The 19,218-nt window shown below is 41.5% G+C and overlaps 4 protein-coding genes across 4 annotated transcripts; 2 read left to right on the top strand and 2 right to left on the bottom strand.

Annotated features, from left to right (window-relative positions):
- Positions 1–1,189: 1,189 nt before the first annotated feature.
- TRUGW13939_08763 (uncharacterized protein) lies at positions 1,190–4,347 on the bottom strand (the record flags this gene model as incomplete). Its single annotated transcript, XM_035491892.1, has 7 exons — positions 1,190–2,014; positions 2,194–2,906; positions 2,981–3,309; positions 3,386–3,486; positions 3,605–3,847; positions 3,907–4,126; positions 4,193–4,347. The coding sequence occupies 7 exons, from the start codon at positions 4,345–4,347 to the stop codon at positions 1,190–1,192; spliced, it is 2,586 nt and encodes an 861-aa protein (XP_035347785.1).
- Positions 4,348–10,845: 6,498 nt separating this feature from the next.
- TRUGW13939_08762 (uncharacterized protein) lies at positions 10,846–11,625 on the top strand (the record flags this gene model as incomplete). Its single annotated transcript, XM_035491891.1, has 1 exon — positions 10,846–11,625. The coding sequence occupies one exon, from the start codon at positions 10,846–10,848 to the stop codon at positions 11,623–11,625; it is 780 nt and encodes a 259-aa protein (XP_035347784.1).
- Positions 11,626–12,878: 1,253 nt separating this feature from the next.
- On the bottom strand, positions 12,879–13,686 carry TRUGW13939_08761 (uncharacterized protein; the record flags this gene model as incomplete). The annotated part of the gene is made up of 2 exons (XM_035491890.1): positions 12,879–13,417; positions 13,509–13,686. 2 exons carry the CDS (start codon positions 13,684–13,686, stop codon positions 12,879–12,881), a joined length of 717 nt encoding a protein of 238 aa, XP_035347783.1.
- A 2,995-nt stretch (positions 13,687–16,681) lies between these two features.
- On the top strand, positions 16,682–19,209 carry TRUGW13939_08760 (uncharacterized protein; the record flags this gene model as incomplete). The annotated part of the gene is made up of 10 exons (XM_035491889.1): positions 16,682–16,710; positions 16,798–16,953; positions 17,010–17,200; positions 17,259–17,468; positions 17,524–17,545; positions 17,613–17,865; positions 17,920–17,934; positions 17,995–18,201; positions 18,258–18,742; positions 18,792–19,209. The coding sequence occupies 10 exons, from the start codon at positions 16,682–16,684 to the stop codon at positions 19,207–19,209; spliced, it is 1,986 nt and encodes a 661-aa protein (XP_035347782.1).
- Positions 19,210–19,218: the final 9 nt, after the last annotated feature.

Raw genomic sequence — 19,218 nt, 5'->3', positions numbered from 1 at the left:
TATCTCAATCCTATATCAAAAAATAGCCTACACGATGCTTTCTCATGGAAAAAACATCCCGCTTCCATTATATGGCAAAAGATATTTAAAAATGAAAGCTGGATAAATCTAATCATTGACGTATGTGGGGTTAGGCCATGTCTTATAGGTGCTGATCTCTATGATCTCGTATTATCCACGGATCGACGGAAGGATATGTTTATTGTTCTTCATACGCACATGGAGGCAAAAAACCCACGAAGAGAAGGAGATCCACAGTATGAGAATTGGATGATGTTTCTAGATTCAGAAGTCTGGAGAAATTTACTTCTCCAAAGTTTACAGGGACCATATGAATTCGACAGGGGAACCAGCGACATCGTGTTTCCTAGATTAGGTCTTCGATTAAACATTCATCTCTATGGAACGGAGCGGATTAAACTAGAACCAAAAAACCTTAAAGCACTTCTCCGATATAGGGAAGACTACTTGCCGTACTCCTTATGTTGCTTTTTCAATGAGAGGGATTTGCAGGTTATCAGCCCTTCAGGCATTATTGGCAGCAACGGATCCGTATCGAGATTTGAAATGGCGGATCCTACAGCTGTTGAGCGTCTTATTCTTAAATGGGCATCTCGAAGAGCTATTCGCGCTGGTTTTGTCTTGAACCATTTTTATCATGTAGACGATCGAAAATCGTTGATGCAGGCCGTTTTTGAGAGCTCTTACAGTCGGCGCCAGTTTCTCATTTCCCGAGAAGGAAATGGAGACTATCCAAATCCTATCACTGCATTGACATTAAGATAATCCGTATTTCCAGTCAAATAGTCTATTACTTGAATAAATTCTAAAATTGGAACAATACTCGCTACTACTAATATACAGCCCCGCCTCCTTACAGGTCTTTTTTGGGGGGGGGGGGGGGGGGGGGGGGGGGGGGGGGGGGGGGGGGGGGGGGGGGGGGGGGGGGGGGGGGGGGATTGCGTAAGAAGACTATTGAATGAAATTTTTTGACGAAGATCCACCCTCCAATTAACCGGCGAAGGCAAGACATGGGGGAAGGAAGGTAAGGAAACAGTATAATGAAGAGGCGTGTACAACCATGTGAATCGAATCGGTGATTATAGCTTACTTAATGCATGAGCACACATGATAAAATGGGGTGGCTGGACGTCTACCTATGCACACCTGATTCTAATTATGGTTGTTATTATGTGTGGTTCAGATGAAAGGAGCAAGCACTCCGCGAGTTCCTACTTTTTTGGGTGTTCAACTCCGTCATTGGCGTGTGCCCTGATCCTCTCTGATCTACGAGCCGCCCAGGACTAAGAGCCGTCGACCTCGTTGAAGACCACAAGGGCGACCACGGTATCACAACAGCGATGGTTGGATATTTGCGAGTCTTCAGGCGCTTGGCTGGCTGGCAATCATCGGTGGACGCCTCCCCTCGTGACAGGTCACGTGCCCGCCGCCGGTCCGTCTTTACGTCCTCGGCGATGGACGGAACACCCCGTTTCCCGGAGCGACCTGGACGCACGCCATCATCACCCGCGAGGACGCGCGCCTTGGCGAACTGGGTTTGATCGATAAAGGCAAATCCACGCTGCCGCGAGGGAGCGATCGATTCAACAGTTAGGTCCACGTCTTGCAGTTTGTCAACTGTCTCCCGTGGGATTGAAATCACGTGAATGTCCCACCAGTGGAAAACAAGCGTCAACGGGTCCACGGCAAGCGCCGCACATTTGGGGTGGGGAAACGGGCAGGACAACGGGCGACGGTGGGACCCCACCCAGACACCAAAACAAGCGTCGACGTGCTTCTTCCACGAACCGCGATCAAGGTACTGCGAGAAGTGGCCATTGCCAAGACAGACGGGACAGAAACCCGGGTGGACCAACGTCGCTCCGTAGATCAGAGGATTACACTGCGCTGGGATTGTGGACGGGTTGCCCACGTGTGACCGGCAGTGTTCCTCCCACTGCGGCCGACCCGTGAACCAGGTGTCGCAGATGAAGCAGAACTCCCCGAAGCCATGCTTCCTAAACAGATACGTCCGATGGCATCGATGAATGTGGCGCCATCGAGCTGCGGGATGGCCGTACGACCCGATGTTCGGGCTGGCACAGAACCGGTCAGCTCGTCGCTCGTCTTGTGGTTACTGGGGTACGACCCGGGTCGGGTCTCTTACCTCTGCCTCCCAGTCGTGTCCCTCACGCAGCCCGCATCACCGTCGTCACCGCTCCCATCGCCCACACTACTGTTCCAGCCATCGTCGCTTTCCTCACCGCTGGAGCTGCTGGCACCGTCGTTGCTATCGTGTGCGACGTCGCAATGGCACCGGTCCGCTTCTAAGCCCGTCCGGATCTCGATCTCGTGACGCTGACCGGCCAGCGCGATGAGATCTGCCAGCACCTGACGGCCCAGGGGGCTCCGAAGATGGCCTACTTTGAAGATGTTTTCCGCCAACCGTCGACGCAGGGGCATCAGGCGGCAGGCTCGGGCGTACCGAGACCGTTGCGGACCTAAGGAGTAGCCGTCATCGTCTTCACAGCCGGGTTCGATGGGACCAGCTTGCTGCTGTGATCGCTGGAACACATCCAAGGCCCGCTTCTCCAGTCCTCGCAGTTTCGTGTACAGGCGACTGCGGTTTATCCCGGTTTGGCCATCGGCCAGAGCCCGTTGAATGTCTCGGTAGTCTTCTCTCTGTTGGAGCCGATATTGCTCCGCCGCGGGCAGTTCCTGGGCCAGGTCGGGGTGACGAGGAATGGACAGCTCACGGAAGACCTCGTTGACCAAGGTACGGGGGTCGTTGCCTTCCTGCAAACTCTGCAGATCGGTGGCCAGATTGGGCTCGTAGAATTTGTTGTGTATTCGAGGGTTGGCGTGGCCGGCATGCTTCATACGTTTCGACCCTGAATACATGCTATCTGAGACAAGACATTAGCAACGGGCACAAATCCCTCTCCCTGTGACGCCGCGCCGCCGTGGGGGATGTACTGACCCACGAGACTGACGCCCTCCGCCCGGATCTCATGAATCGTGGGGGGGTACGGAAACCCGGCACGTTTACCCAGGAAGTAACGGTGGGCGTCGAAAGCGTTCGCTTTCTGGATCCGTTGATCGACCCCTGGAAAGAGGGGAAGGTTCCCATCTCGCCAGTGGAGGACATGGGCATCTCTTCCCTGCGCCGGCGGGGGGATGTCAAGGATCTGGTCGACCGTGGAGTAGTCTCGAAAGGCACCACGGGCGATCCAAAGAGCGAGAAACATCAGCACCGGGTTGAGAAAGAAGGGCTTCGCACCGCGGCCTTCGTGCATGGCATGCTCTGGGCTGATCTCCCCGTCGTGCTGTCAGTGGCCCACCCCGTCGCCGCCATGTTGATGAAGGGAAAGGATGCCAGACTTACTTGTTCTCAGGATTGTACGTTTGACCCTTGGCCGGTCGAACGACACGGACCGCGAACTCCGCCATCCCTTCCTCATTACGGAAGACCACCATGACGACATCCTACAAAAGAAGGGGACGCATCAGCCAGCCGTCGACCGTCTCCCTCCCTAGGATGAGATGAAGAAGCAGTAGAGGGAGGGGGGGGGGGGGGGGGAAGAAAGACGGCCGCGAGACTTACCCGGAAATAGACGCCCTTGCCCGTCCCTGGGCGGCTGCTGGACTGGATCATCTCACCAATTCTCGCCGAGCTACTGCTGTAGACTAGGATTTCCGCTGACAGACTCACCCGAGCCTGGGGCTGCCGATACAAATGCCAGTCACGTTCCCACAGGGTCGCCACCAGGTGCACGAAACGGGACGTGGTCGCTTGCCTCTTGGGACGTTTCCGGCTCGCGGCTCCGATGCTCGGGATCACAAATGTCTGCAGATACTGTCTACAGGTTAGCTGGAGCCTCCCGCCACCGGAGGGGAGAGCCTCACGTTGGTCACTGAGGAAGTCGCCTCGCGAGGGACGTCCTTGCCGTATTTGCGGCGGATATTGGCCGTCAAATAATTCCACTTGCAAATAATGGCCTGCTCTCCCGGGGTCGGGTCGCCGTACTTCCCTTCGATGCCCCAGCTGACGATATTCATGAAGTCCTTGAGCGTTCTCATGTCGTACGCCGCGACGGCCGCCTGTAGACCGTACTTCGTGCAGTAGCTGGCCATGACGGGAAGGGCCCGCGTCAGCCCTCACGCTCCACGACCTGGGCCAGGGTCTACTCACTCTTCGAACATCGTGGTCACCTTGTCGTAAGCTTTCGTGGTACTCGGGACGACCCTCTTCCGCACGACCTGCCCATCGATGCCCTGTCGATTCTGGTCCGCACCCGTCTCTCGCGCCCTGTCCCAATACGCCGCGAATCCCTTCTGCAGCGGCATCTTCAGGCCCGATTATTCCCTGACCCTTGTTTTTTTTTCAGTCCTTCACTAGAAAAGGTAGAGGAGCTGACCAGCAGAGTGGCTCCCCAACAGTGACAGCAGACGCTGAGCCTTCGTTTCCTGGCCGGTACAGACGAGCTCGCGTGCGGATGATGCAGGAGCAGAAGAGAAGAAAAGGGAGAAGAGTGAGAGGGGGGGAGGGGGGGGAGGGCGAGCGGTGGTCAGCCGCTCGCCGCTGTCTCATCATCTGGCAGGCACCGACGGTGCCCCGGTTCCCCTCCCCCCTTCGCGTCGACTTGACGGTTTTCCGGCCGGTCCCCTGGGGGGCACCAGGGGGACACTGGGTGACACCGGGACCCCCCCGGGGGCCCCCGGGCGGTCGCCGGCGCCCACCAGCACAGGCGGTGCTGGGGGGGGGGCCCGTTAGGGCGGCCAGGCGCCAGGCGGGATGCGGCAACGGGACGACCGCGATTCCGTCTGTGACAAGTTTACTTATTATAACAAACAATTAGATAGAAAAATTTCAATATTCTAAACAAGAGACCAAGTAATAAACTTAACACTATTAAATATAGACTTTTTATGATTCAAGAAAAACTTGCCAATGATAATTATAAACTCTGATTATTAGTAAGAATAAAAGTGCACTTAGTATTTTATATCTTATTATTGGAACTAACCGAAAACCTAAAAAACAGTAATGATGAAGCAATTAAAGATGAATATAAAGTTAAAAATATTCTAAAAAGAAAATTAGTAGAAGGAAGAATCTTTTATTTAGTTAGCTGGAAAGGATATAGACCTAAACATAATTTATAGGAACTAGTTAGGTATTTAAACTGTTTTAAAAAGATTTAAGTATTTTGCTAGAAAGAAATTTAGAAAGAATATGATCAAACTTATTATTAGATAATATAGGAAATTTCTAAATAACAGCTGTAATTATCTTATTTAATTTTTATAGCTTGGCTTTTTATTTCTATTTTTTTTCCTTTTTCTTCTTTAAATACTCTAACTTCTCTATATCCTTAATATCTATTTAGATAAACTGACCGGTATATTTCTAAAATAACTTCTACTGTTTCTTAAAATAAAGAAGTTTTGCTAAAGTTATCTCTTTATCCTCCTCAATTTTCTTTTAAGTAGTTAATAACTTCTTTTATACTAAATCTAAAAATACTATTTTAATATAGTAACTACAACTACTGTGAACACACTTACTACAATACTTTAAAATTTCTAATTTAATATATAACTTTCCTAAAAGAGCACACTTATGGCAAAGAAAAAGAAGAATGATTTTAGTTTTAACAATACAGGCAAACAAATTGTTTTTATTAATATTTTGCTTTAACAATATAGTTAAAACATCACCACTAAGAATATTAATGAAAAGGAATCAGCCTACCTATACAACAAGGACCTGCAACTATTTATATGACTATTAAGACACCAGCCTTTAAAGGAAAGGATTATTATAAGAATCAATAATGCTCAGCTAATAGATATAACAGTAGACGCTAGTTATATAAACAAAGATTATTAGATATTCTTATAGAGTAGAATCTCTGATTATACCCAAGAAAGAAGAAATACCTACATTTATACTCCCATATAGAATGACTTATTGAACAGAAGCCTATATTATATAGAAATAGTTTCTATATAAAAACAGACTCTGTATAAAAAGAGATTCTATACAGAAAAAATCTCTACACAAAAAGAGTCTCTATATAAAAAGACCCATCTTATAGACTTAAGTATATAACTACATAATCAATATAGTAAGACTATGCTAAGAAACTATATACTGATATAATCAAGTAAAGCTTGACTATACTTGCTATATTTAGGATTAGCTATATAAAGACACTTATTTACTATTATATATCTAGCTTATTATATTTTATTCTTTTAAGTAAATAGTATACTACTATTACTTTTCAATATACTTTACAGCCTATCATTGTGATAATATTCTACTTATCTTAGAATTGTCTTACATAAACTTCTCATCTTGCCTTCTATTAGCAGAATACCCACCCCGATTCACATCTTGGTGACGAGTTGTTGAACCGATTGACACTACTGTTAATATATGAGACTCTATAACGAATATCTAAAGTCTAATAGTTTATAAAGCTTAATATTATAGCAGCCTTTTATAAAATACATATTACTGAAGGAGATGAGTGGAAGATAGCTTTCTAAACTAGGTTTAGACTTTATAAATAGTTAATAATATCTTTCAGCCTTATTAATACATTAAGCATGTTTTAATAATATATTAATTAGACCCTTCGCGAGTTCCTAAACAACTTTATATCTATTTATCTAGATGATATATTTATCTTTATAGAAGATAACCACGCACATCATTAGAAATAAATAATAAGGATGTTAGAATATCTACATACTATAGGACTACAGCTAGATATTAATAAATACGAGTTCGAGGTATAGATAATAAAATATCTTAGATTTATATTAGAAGCTGGAAAAAGAATCCAAATAGACCCTATAAAAGTCTTTGCTATTTTAGAATAGAAAGCCTTAACATGTATGAAAGATATATAATTATTTTTAAGATTCATAAATTTCTATTAATAGTTTATCTGAAGATATTCTGATATAATCCATCTGCTGATAGAACTAATTAAAAAAGGAATTATTTTTGTTTGGACTAAGGCTGTTAATAAAGCCTTTAAATAACTAAAGTAAATATTTATAAGTGATCTAATATTAGTGTAATTCGACCTTAAGCAGAATACAATTATAGAAGCTGATTCTTTAGAATATATTATAGAGGAGACATTATTATAATATAATAATAAAGGACTTCTATGAATCTGTATCTATTTCTTCTAAAAGTGTATATCTGTAGAGTACAATTATAAAATTTATAATAAGAAGCTATTGGTGATAATAGTATATCTGAAGCAATAGGAACCTAAATTAATTGATACTAAAGAGTTTACTATCCTAACTGACTATTAGAATTTTAAATACTTTATGCAGCTTTGATGGTTGAATAAAAAGTAAATAAGATGGGTTAGTATATTTTTATACTTTAACTATAAGCTTTAATATTGGCTAGGGCGACTAGCTGCTAGATTTAATGTATTATTGTGATGCTTACAAGATATGCCTGATGGGATTGATAATGAATGTCTAGTATACTGAAATAAACGTCTTATCAACCTTAATAAGGTATAGAGAGACTATCTAAAACAATCTCTCTAGGGTCGCTTATCAAATATTGTATCTGAATCCTATATCCACACTATCTATATAGAGCACTTAATGTTAATTAGAGAATAGTGGCGATTAGCCAAAATTAAGGATAAGAATTATAAATAAATCAAAGAGGCTATATGCTAGAAGTTTCTGTAGTTCTTTTAAAACCTACAACTTTGTATTATAGTATCCGAATGCATAATTAATATAGTAGACTAGTTATTATTTTAAAACTAATAATAGATACTAAATAGTGAACCACTTTATATTTATATTATATAAAATATATATGACTCCTATCTTATTAGATATCTAGGCCGAAACATAATCTATATTATTATAGCCTGACAACTATATTGGCTAAACCTATCTGAGGATATCTAAAGGTTTGTAAATAACTATAATAAATATAGTATGAATACTGTATAGAGATAATACTAATAAAGGTTATTAAAACTGTTCTTTATTTCTTTGCGAATGTGGTAAGATATTAGTATAGATTTTATAGAGAAACTCCCAATATTTAATAGGAATATAAATCTCATGGTAATTATTGACTGACTGGGAAAAGGGATTATATTGATACTATGTAAACACATAGATACTAAGATAGTGATATTGAAGTTTGTTGACCAATTCATATGTAAATATAGGCCGCCTAGCAGTATTATATTAGATTAGGGCACATAATTTATTAATAATCTTTAGAAAGGTGTATATGAATATCTAAAGATTATGAGATGATTGTTAACTGTATATTATCTCTAAACTAATAGACAGACAGAATGTGCTAACTCTGTGGTGGAAGAATATCTATAGAATTTCTATATCTATTTTTAAACTGACTGGAGCTTACTAATTATAATTACATAACTTATAATAAACAGGCGCGATGTTACTATAATTAATATTAGTCTTTTCTTTCTAATCTATAGATATAACATCGAACCACTCTAGTTAGATGAAGCTATCCCCATATCTAAGCAGCAAAAACCCACTGCCAAACATATAAACAATATAGTTATTAAGCTATAGTAGGTTTTTAATATAGTATAGACTAAGCTTGTCTCAGCACAGCAGTGAATAGAAAATAGTATAAACTATCATTAAAAGACTTCTTTAGAGTATAAAGTAGAATAGAAAGTATAATTAAATCTTTAAAACATTCAGACTGAACGATCTTTAAAGAAACTGGACATCCAATATATAAAATATACTATACTAAAGAAAGTGGGATCCTATATATACTAACTTAATATCCTTAGAACTATTTATAATATTTTTTATATAATATTCCTCTATTTTACAGGCATATATCTACTCTTTTTACAGACTTAATATAATTACCAGCCACTAATACATCTAGTAGAAGGCAATAAAGAGTATCTAGTCAATAGTATACTCAACAAATAGACTATATATTAAGGCCGCAGATATATAAAATAATACCTTATCTATTAGACCGGATATACACGACCTATATAGGAATCTGCCCAATCTATAGAAAATATTAAAGCACTCAACCACTAGCTCCAACACCACAACGCCCTTGCCGAAGGGGGGAAGTAATATTAAGATCTTAGCCCTTAGAATACTTAGGCTTTACTCTTATAGAATAACTGCACCTGGTCTGCATCTGGTTTGCTATAGAAGAACTCTCTGACGCTACATCAGATTCACTAGGATGCCCCTGGGATCTATACTCGCCTGTATCGACATTCAATAATGTGAATCTCTACAAATCTTTTCTTTCTCTTTCTCACGTTTGAATCTACTCAATTCCTGGACCTATATAAGGCCAGTAAGATGGGACCTAGCCCGTAACATCTTTTAATATTAATTTAGTCTAATATATAGGGATAGACTTTTATTAAAATTACTTTATTTTCAAATAAAATATTTTAAATTTAATATATAATAAAATTCTTTTAATTATTAATTAATAATTTATTAAAAAATTCACAAATTAATATATTAAATATAATTTTTAATTAATAATTTATTTTAAAGATAGTTATAAGAAATATTAAATTTTATTTATTATATAAGCTTTTTTAGTTTTAATTTTTAAAAATAGTTTTTTTTTATTTAAATTTTATATCATATATTTATTAAAATATATAAAAAATTGATATTGAGCTGAAAATATTATTAAGCTAGTGTATACCCAAAGCGGAAGTAGTGCTAGGTGGCACGGTTAGGCGCAAGCTGGTCATTGAACCCTGTGCGGCTGGGTCACACCAAGCCTTGTGACACATCCCTGATTAGTTGCAAACTAGTTATTAAACCCTGTGTGCAGCTGGGGTTACTAAGCCTTGTAACACCCCCCTCCCAATAACCCAGTCAGATGCAAACTGGTTATATGAGCGGGACTTTGTATGTGTTACAAAGTGGGTTCCCCGCTGTTAGTATGTGGGTTATTGGACCATATGATGCGGCTGGGTGCGGCTGGGACCGCTGGGTTACGCCAAACCTTGTAACACACCCTAGTAACCCGGTTATTGAGCAGCCAAGCCATACAAATAACCAGATTATTAATGCCTTATGTGCCCTCAAATTACCATACAAGTTACGATAATCCAATACCCTTGCAGCCTCAAAGAGGAAGGCAGTGAAAAAGGAATTCAGTAATTTATTATAAACACAGCAGAATTCTTATTAAAATTCGAATAATTTATATAATTCTGAATAAATAATTAATATTTTTATATATAGAATATAGTTATTCCATACCGAGCGCTCTAACCAAATCCAGTAGCAGCTGAAATTATTATTGCTATTTTTGCTATTATTGGCATGACTTTTGCATGTATAAGCAAAAGTCCTGGCACGGACCACCCCATCCCTTTGAGTACTCGAAGGCTATAACTACCGTATATAGACACAGCTCTCCTAGCCTATTGAATATAGCGGGAATTCTTCGGATAACATAAACGTGAATTGCCACGTAATTTTGTCCATAACGGACCGAGCTAAAAAGTACGTCTCGTTTTTCGAGTTTAATTAAGTAGAATGAAATTGGGGGTGTGCCCTAACTAGTTCGCCATGGATTATAAACCTCGAATGTTCCTGCTTGATTCGAAAAAGAAAGCCAAATCAAAATGTCGAATCTTTCGCGAAAATATAATCAACCACGCCCTATATGAACTTGACATCTTCTCTCCGCATAGTTCCCACCACCTCACCACCCTATCTCCTCGCCATCGACCCTTCTCTCACACAACCATCCCCCCGTCGCCAGCAACCGAATAACCATCCAAAATGCCAGCCCCACCCCGCATCATAGTCAATAACCTCACGTACATTTTCCCCGAGTATCCCACTGGGGTCCGCAACATCACGCTCGACCTCCCTCCAGGATCACGAACCCTCCTCATCGGAGCCAATGGCGCCGGCAAAACTACCCTTCTCCGGCTTCTTGCCGGCAAGCGTCTCTGTCCACCCAAGGCCATCAGCATTGGTGGTGTCAACCCGTTTAATGAGACTCTCGAAGGCGTAACCTACCTCGGTCTTGAATGGGTCGTCAACCCCATTGTCCGCAATGACGTTGGCGTTCTGGAACTACTCCGCTCCGTAGGAGGAGATGCCTACCCCGAGAGAAGGGATGAACTTGTCTCTTTGCTGGACATTGATACCCGTTGGCGCATGCATGCTGTCTCTGACGGTGAGCGTCGCCGTGTGCAGCTCGCAATGGGGTTGTTGAGACCTTGGACGGTGCTGTTCCTTGATGAAATCACTGTGGACTTGGATGTTCTTAGTCGCGCCGAGTTTCTGGGCTGGTTGAAGCGTGAGACTGAACAGAGGGAGTGTACGATCGTATATGCGACGCACATTCTGGACAACTTGGCTGGGTGGCCGACGCATCTGGTACACATGAGCCTGGGTGCAGTCAAGGAGTGGGGTGAGGCGGATAAGATGTTGCAGGCCATTGATGGTACGGTGGGACGAACGGGAAATAGTCGCTTGGGCGAGTTGGTCCTGGATTGGTTAAAGGAAGACCTGAAAGTGAGAGGACCTCGAAGTAACCTCCTCCTTAATTAAGGGGGGCAACACGCTCATCAAGTGCATCATCAGCGCTGTTTCAACACTGTCTGACAAAAATTGGAAAACAATGGATAGAAAATAGATTTGGGGTACTCTACTTCAAGGTTAGCGTATGGTTAAACATGACCTCACATTTCAACGGTGAGTGGCGCTTCGGTAAAGACAGAGCACGATTGACCTCTGCCTGGTAGCAGAGGTTTATTCATTTGTATTCACCATGTATTGATTATTGATAGCCTTTTATCAACTAAGGGATCTAGGACTTTCATTTGTCCCATCAACCAAGGACTTATACAGCCACCCAGTTAACTGCTTATGATAAGATATGGTCACAATACGTTAGCTATAGCACCGTACTTAGTGGTCTATCTTCTTCATTTCTAACGACGCCTAACCGCATGGCTCGGCCCTAAGGTAGTTGTCAAGAACAGAAATGCCCCAGTCTTACCGGTTACGCGACATATAAATGGGTCGTGTCCTATCAGTACACTTGATAGCAACCTGTGGCCTGCTGGTATCCATTGCGTTGTATCCCAAGTCGCCTGGTTTTGTCGGTAGTGCAAACTTCAGTGGTGCAGGTAATCGAAAATGATAAATACAGTGCAATATAGGATTTAAAGCTATACAAGCAGGTAAAGACGGTGTCCAATATGGCCATCACCAGCATAATCGGAGGACAGATGCGATATAACATGAAACGAGCTTGGCCGGCAACATTTTCTCCACATGGGAAAGCACGGCACTCGGATCGCTATAATCAGTCAATATAACCATTTTTTGGTAAGAAATTGCAGCATGAGTAGCTAACAGTCTTCGAGGGCCGATAAAACGACCTGTCATGTGTCATTGAGAGGAATGATGTTGACAGAGGACTCTGCATTTTGCGTGAATGTCAGTCCGGTCGAACTGAAACGCTGAACCCTCACTTTTATGAAGGACTGAACTATGTTCACTAAGCAGATGCCTTTGCATTGTCTATCTAAATATCTAAAGCAAAGTAGAAGAAGAAAACAAGGTCGAGGTTGCAAATTGACCCCCCTCCCTGACATTAACGATAGAATCTACGCTACGTCTTCAATCATTGCGTGACGATTGTGTATAGCAAACTTTCGTGGATTGTATTATATAAACCTAATAAGTTGGGATAGTGAGCTGTCAATGTAGCTCAATAGGGAATGTCAAGTTGGTGGCATTATATCGGAGACCGCTTTTGTCTATGTTCATATCGCTAAATTCATTTTATTCCCAGATTAAAGTTGGCTCCATTCCAGCTTATAGACACCCTGGGATACCTTGTAGTCACGTAGAGCAGTAATAGCCCGCTCAGCATCGCTGGCCGTAACAATAATGTTCTTGTTCGCTCTCTTGACGAACCCATCACCGCTGGCCTTCTCCACCCACTCCACGATTGGGTCCCAGTATCCCTCAGTGTTAAGCAAGCAGACTCCAAGCTTGTGAATCCCTAGCTGGTTCCACGTAATGACTTCAAAGAGCTCTTCCATGGTACCGTAACCTCCGGGGAGGCCAATGAAGCCGCTTCCAGGCCCGCCGCTGAGGACTTCTTCCATCATTCTTTTCTTGCGAGTGTGCATATCCTGCACGACAGTTGTGCGGCCGTACTTGGATTCGTCGGGGAGGTAGACGTTGTTGTCGACAATTTGATATGCATCGGTGCGCTCATACTCGGCCAGAACCTGGGGGATTATGCCATGGACAGCCTGGGGCCCCTTGATCGAACAGACGGTCTTTGCGACTTCACCCATAAGGCCAATGGTTCCACCGCCATAGACTGCAGTACAAAGAGTTAGTGAATGATTATTTTCCGATTTGTCTTTTTCTGTGCTCTAGGACCAAGTAATATATAGTCGCGAAATACTTACTTAGATCAATATCTTGCTTTGCTAATGCTCTTCCCAAAGCTTGTGCGGCTTCTACGTACGCTGGCTTCGTGCCGGCGCTGGAGCCGCAGAAGACACAGATCTTGGTGCGAGGCCTGTTTCCATTAGGTTGAGGAACAGATTGTCTCTTGGTCGGGATAGCAGTGTGCTGGGCAGTCATGGCGTAAATGTTTAGGGGATGAATTAGGTCGTCCTATTTACTGGGCTGAGGGCGATTAAGACGAAGTAAAATATCATGGCAGGGCCTTGGTTGCTTTATGGAAAACCGTGAGTGGCCCGAAAGGTAAAGGTGATTATGCTTGGTGGGTCTCCATGGTGTGCTGCGCTAAATCGTAAGGAAGCACGACAACGACTATACCTACAAATAGTTCTATTCGTGAAGCATTTTATAGTACTTACTAATCAATTTTGCTTTGCTCTAGACTTGCTATGGTTTTTCATAGCATATCGTATCATCCTTCTGGGTCAATATCAGTAAAGCTGGTCACTATCGTCAAGGAATTTTGTTTTTTGTCTACCAGCTCCGATTCATATAAGCTGCCACAAGCACCTCCCCTCAATCGAAGAAGCAAGAAGCCAATTGGACCTTGTAGCTTGTACAAAGTTCTTCTCAAATTAATTGCAAGTAAACAAGTAAATCTAATAATGACTTATTGTATTTCTACGCTAGGAGCGTAGCTCCATCTAACGCCATATTTACCGTCGAGGAATACAGCATGACTATGTACTGGGTAGTTGAATGGCATGGATACCTACTGAAATCTCCTATAGCGTCGACAATGGCCTGACGATTTTTGCTGCTGTAGTTTATTCGCAAAATAGGTATAAATATCAATTGATGTATATGCGAAAGCCCATGTACCTTACCACTCATGATCATCTTCCTTTTCGTCATCTGTCCATAATTTAGAAGACTAGCATATTGATTGTTTTTTGCAATACATATATGTAACTCCACGATACAGAGGAGAATACTCGGGAGATGAAGTTGGTGTTGAATAAATCATGTAACCCAATAGACCTAAGTTTAAAGTTATATAGCCTATGAATCTCTTTATTTGAATTATATAATAGTAATTATAGTTATATAATCTACTAAATCTAGATTATATAATTTATAAATCTTTTTGAAGTTTTTGTCTAAATTAAAACAAAGAGAAAAAAAGATTTTAGTAAATGATTATTAATTATTTTATTATTAATATAATTATATTTTTTTAATTTTTATTTCTGTAATCTATTATTCTATTTATTTATCTATAACAAAAATTTAATTATATTAAGAACTATATCTTATTTTTATAATACTTATTTAAATATAATTATATCTTTAGGATCTCGTTGAGTAATAAACTAGCCTAATAATGTAATATCACATAATTTTTTAGTTTTATGGTTTGACCGTTTGATTCAGACTCAAATTATGGGTTTAGGCTTTACCTCTACAAAACGAACGGTTTGGAAAACACAGTACACTAGCCTGAACTGAACCGAATTGAATCCGAACCAAATGACACTCTAATTAAAATAATTATTTTTTTATTATAGATCTAAATCTAGTATATTTTATAATCAACTTAAAAATATTAATATAAACTTACTGTGGTGGAAGATGTGAATGTCCTGGTAAAAGGACTGGCGCGAGATGTAGCAGGGTGTATATCGAACCGTCGTTTCCTTTGCGCAGGTAGGGTGCATACAAACAGACCAATAAAACACTTTCAAATAATAACCAAATCGATTCTTCTCTACACCGGCCGCGCCAGGTGTCTATTCGCTGTCTCTTTTTCTATTTATCTGCTTAATGCTCAGATATAAATACATCTCCTTCGGCCACCGGGGAAACCACCCTCCCGAAGGTGCCAATGCAGTGGGTTTCCCCCACTGCATTACTTTTTACAATTTATAATATTTATTAAAAAGGATCTTATTATAATATATATATTAATATAGATTTATCTTATTAATCTTATTAATTAAAATAATTAAGTAATAATAAATAATAAATAAATATCTTTACATAGTTTTTATTTAGTATATATCTTAATATATATTTGCTAAGTTTTATAGATATTTATTATATATAATCTTTAAATCTATTTTATACTAGTTTAATAATCTTATTATATTTCTATAAACTATAGGACCTCATTACTCTAATGAGTCTAATCTTTTATTAAAGCGTGTATATTGTTGGTTTCGTAACAATAAGCTGCCTAGTGACAAATTAGGACTGGTTTGGTTAGTAATTACCCTGACGGTGTCAATTCAATTGGTTCAACAACTCGTCACCAAGATGTAAATCGAGTTGGATATTCTGCTAACAGAAGACAAGAGAGAACGTTGTGTAAGGCAATCCTTAAGATAAAATAGAATACTATCACAGTGATAGGCTACAAAGACTTTTAAAAAGTAATAGTAATATTCTATTTCCTTAAGAGAATAAAACATAATAAGCTAGATACATAACAGTAAATAAGCGTTCTTATATACTTCCTATATCAAAGCGTCACTTCAATATCTTCGATATCTAGTAGCACCGCTTCATTATCTAGTAGCACTGCTTCGTTATATAGAATCACCAATCATATATCTAGAAGCACTATTTCTAGCTTATTCTAGCTCACTAAGCGTGCCCGGGGCATTAAACCAATTCTAGTTAGTATCACACATATATGTTACATATATACCGCGTATATAGCATCATATCAGCAGTTGCTGACATAAGGGGTATAATTGGCTGTGAGTTATCCACTCTTCTGACAGACGGTTGACATTCTTAATTTCAGCCCCACAATTGTCACACTAATGCGGTCAGCTTAGAAACATCATGGATGTGCTTATGCCATCTTTCACAAATAGGAGTTGGAGTGAGAGAGTTAGACCAAAGCACTACAGATTAGTATTACCTCAGCCAACTATAATGTTGGTAATTCTGTTTGCGATATGAAAAGTGAATCCTGACCCCGCTCATCTAACCGAAATGTTACCATGAGGATGTCTGTATACTGATCTACGATGAGCAGTGGAATAGGAAGTGGAATTGTCCGCCGGAAAGGAGCATGTATAAAGTGCAGGCAACGCAAAACACGATGTAAGTGAAGCTTATGTACCATGCCGACGATTACCCCTCGTTTAACACGACTCAACAGGTGATGGGGCTCAACCCTGCTCTCGATGCAAGGTAAATTTGCGACTCTACAGCATTCATACTGATCGCGCTAATCCTGCTCCTTTACCGACAGAAATCGAATCTACCATGCTCGTATAGCAAACCGTCTAGTATTTCCGAGACCGGGGATGCTTTTAGTGCCAAAAGCCTATCGCGAGAAGATAATTGGATGCTTCAGACGTGGGATATTGATTTGACAACACCGGTTCAACCAGAGACAAGCGAACCAATCAGTCTGCCTTTCCAGACTTCCCTGTAAGAAGTCAAGAAATATGAGATCCATGATTGGTGTCGTTGACAGATTATTTAAGGACAACTCCAATACAATCGGAAACATCCACTCGGCTTGACCAGACAGAGACCTGGGATTCTACCCGGTCATTTAACGGGACAGATGATCTTAGAATCGTACCGTCGCTTGATGGTTTATCCACTCTCGACCATGATGTTCAGCATGGGCCGGACCTGGAATGGAGCAGTTTCTGGGCCATGAACATGTGTCGTAAGAATCTTCAATTCCCCCCCTCCTTGTTCAAATACCATGGCTAAATTTTATCCAGGTGATTTCTCCAGCCTATCCCTGACTCATGTAATATCAAGCCATATTAATAGCGACACGCTGAAGAGTATAGCCCAGAACATTTCTGTACGGCTGAGCAGGAAGGTCGCTGGGCAACATAGTCTAGAACCGAGTTCTTCTTCCCCAGAAGGGGTTCATTTTGGCGGATCGTCGCTGGATGATCTAGAACTCACTATGTCTTATATTGATGGTGAGTGTTACACAAGTACGCAAATTCTGTCATATTGTAGCTGATACAATTATAGCATTTTTCGATGATTGTTATTCGTAAGGCCCATCTCGAAAGCGACGATGCCGAATAATGTGAAACGAGCTTATGCTGACATACGCGCAGAGTCCCAGAATTTGTTAGTCGTCAGGAAACCCATACCTTGCTGGTAGACATGACGTTCAAAATCAGTTCCCTCGATCCTTGGGCAATCATTTTCATAAATAGCGCTCTCGCAATTGGAAGTCGAGTTATATCCAAGCGAGTGGGCACCACCGTATCGTCTGATTTGACGAAGAAGTCTCAGGACTATTTCAGGATAGCTCTAGCTTCCTGGAAAAAGGCGCATGGCGGCCCAGCATGTCTATTCAAACTGCAGGTAAGTCAATTTACCAATAACTTGATAAGTAAACAATTACCTGACATTCGATAGGCAGTTTCCACCATGGTATAGTGAAAGATTTATTTTTGACTAGCAATTTTCATCTCTGACTGGGGACATTATTAGGCCCTTTATGCGTCGAAAGGTTGCGACGCTGCCTTGGCGCGATCTCTTCTCTCTGAAGCAGTCTATCTCATTCATTTTCTAATGCCAACACTTGGAGAATATTCCACGAGTATGCCTAAAAGCGAGGAAAGGAATCACTTTCAAGGATCTTTCTGGCTGATATACTCCTTGGAAAAGCCATTCATGATGCGATTTGGCGGGCATTCGGTGGGTGATTTGCGTGCATTTGGGTTCCTCAACTTTTAAATCTAACATGTCTATAGATGATTGATGACGAGTTAATAATGTTTCCTCCGCCATTTAGAACTGGACCAAAAGAAGATTCTCAACAAGAATTTGACTGGATTCTATTGCATTATCGCTACGCACGTTTATGTTCTCTCATTGTGAAGACGCTCTATGGTCGCTCAGCCTTGAAACTCACGCAGTCAGATACAATGACAAGTATCAATAGGCTCCAAAAAGCTCTAGAGACATGGAGATTATCCATTCCAGAGCGTTACAGACAGTTAAATGCCATGCAGAAACGCCCTGCAGAGGAGTACTCTACATGCATAAGAGCAGACTTACAGTTAAAGCACGCAGAAGCTGGTCTTGCTATCCACCGCTGGGCAGTTGTTTGTCCGACAGCTCTTTGTTTCAATTATGAAATGGCATATTCAGACAGTTTACAGCATTGTACTCACTTGGTAGAGGGACTACTTAACGGAACAAGACTACTTGATCAGGAGACCTGCAGCCTTAACTGGTAAGTTTCGCACATTCCTAGCTTCGCATCAATCTGACAGAATATATAGGACGCATCTTAGTATTCCTCTACTGGCAGCTGTCGTCATGTTTATAGTAGCTGTAAAAGCCGAGTCACGGGGCGAACATTTCGCACCTTTAGGAATCGCCAGCGGATGTTTTGGATGGCTGAAAAGGCGGATGGCCACCAGCCCTCATCCGGAATTCTTTGAGGAGGTCAACCAACTAAGCTTGATGGTCAATAGACTTCTTTACGAGCAGGATACTCAAATGTTGCAACCAAGTCTCTTCGATTATAAAGGCCAATCATATATTGGTCAAATCAGTTCCGTAAAACAAGTCTCGCCGATAAACTTGAACGCGGCATCGCTTACCAAACAATCGGCTAATATGGGATCGAGAAGCCCTTCTCTGGGTGATATTCACTTTATAGACAACTCTTTTCCGTGGGATGCGCAAGGTGGATGAATTTAATTT

The sequence above is a fragment of the Talaromyces rugulosus genome, chromosome V, assembly GCF_013368755.1.
Source record: "Talaromyces rugulosus chromosome V, complete sequence".
Lineage (NCBI taxonomy): Eukaryota > Fungi > Ascomycota > Eurotiomycetes > Eurotiales > Trichocomaceae > Talaromyces > Talaromyces rugulosus.
The sequence above is the reverse complement of the archived record's forward strand: the minus strand, read 5'-3'. Positions and strand labels throughout refer to the sequence as shown.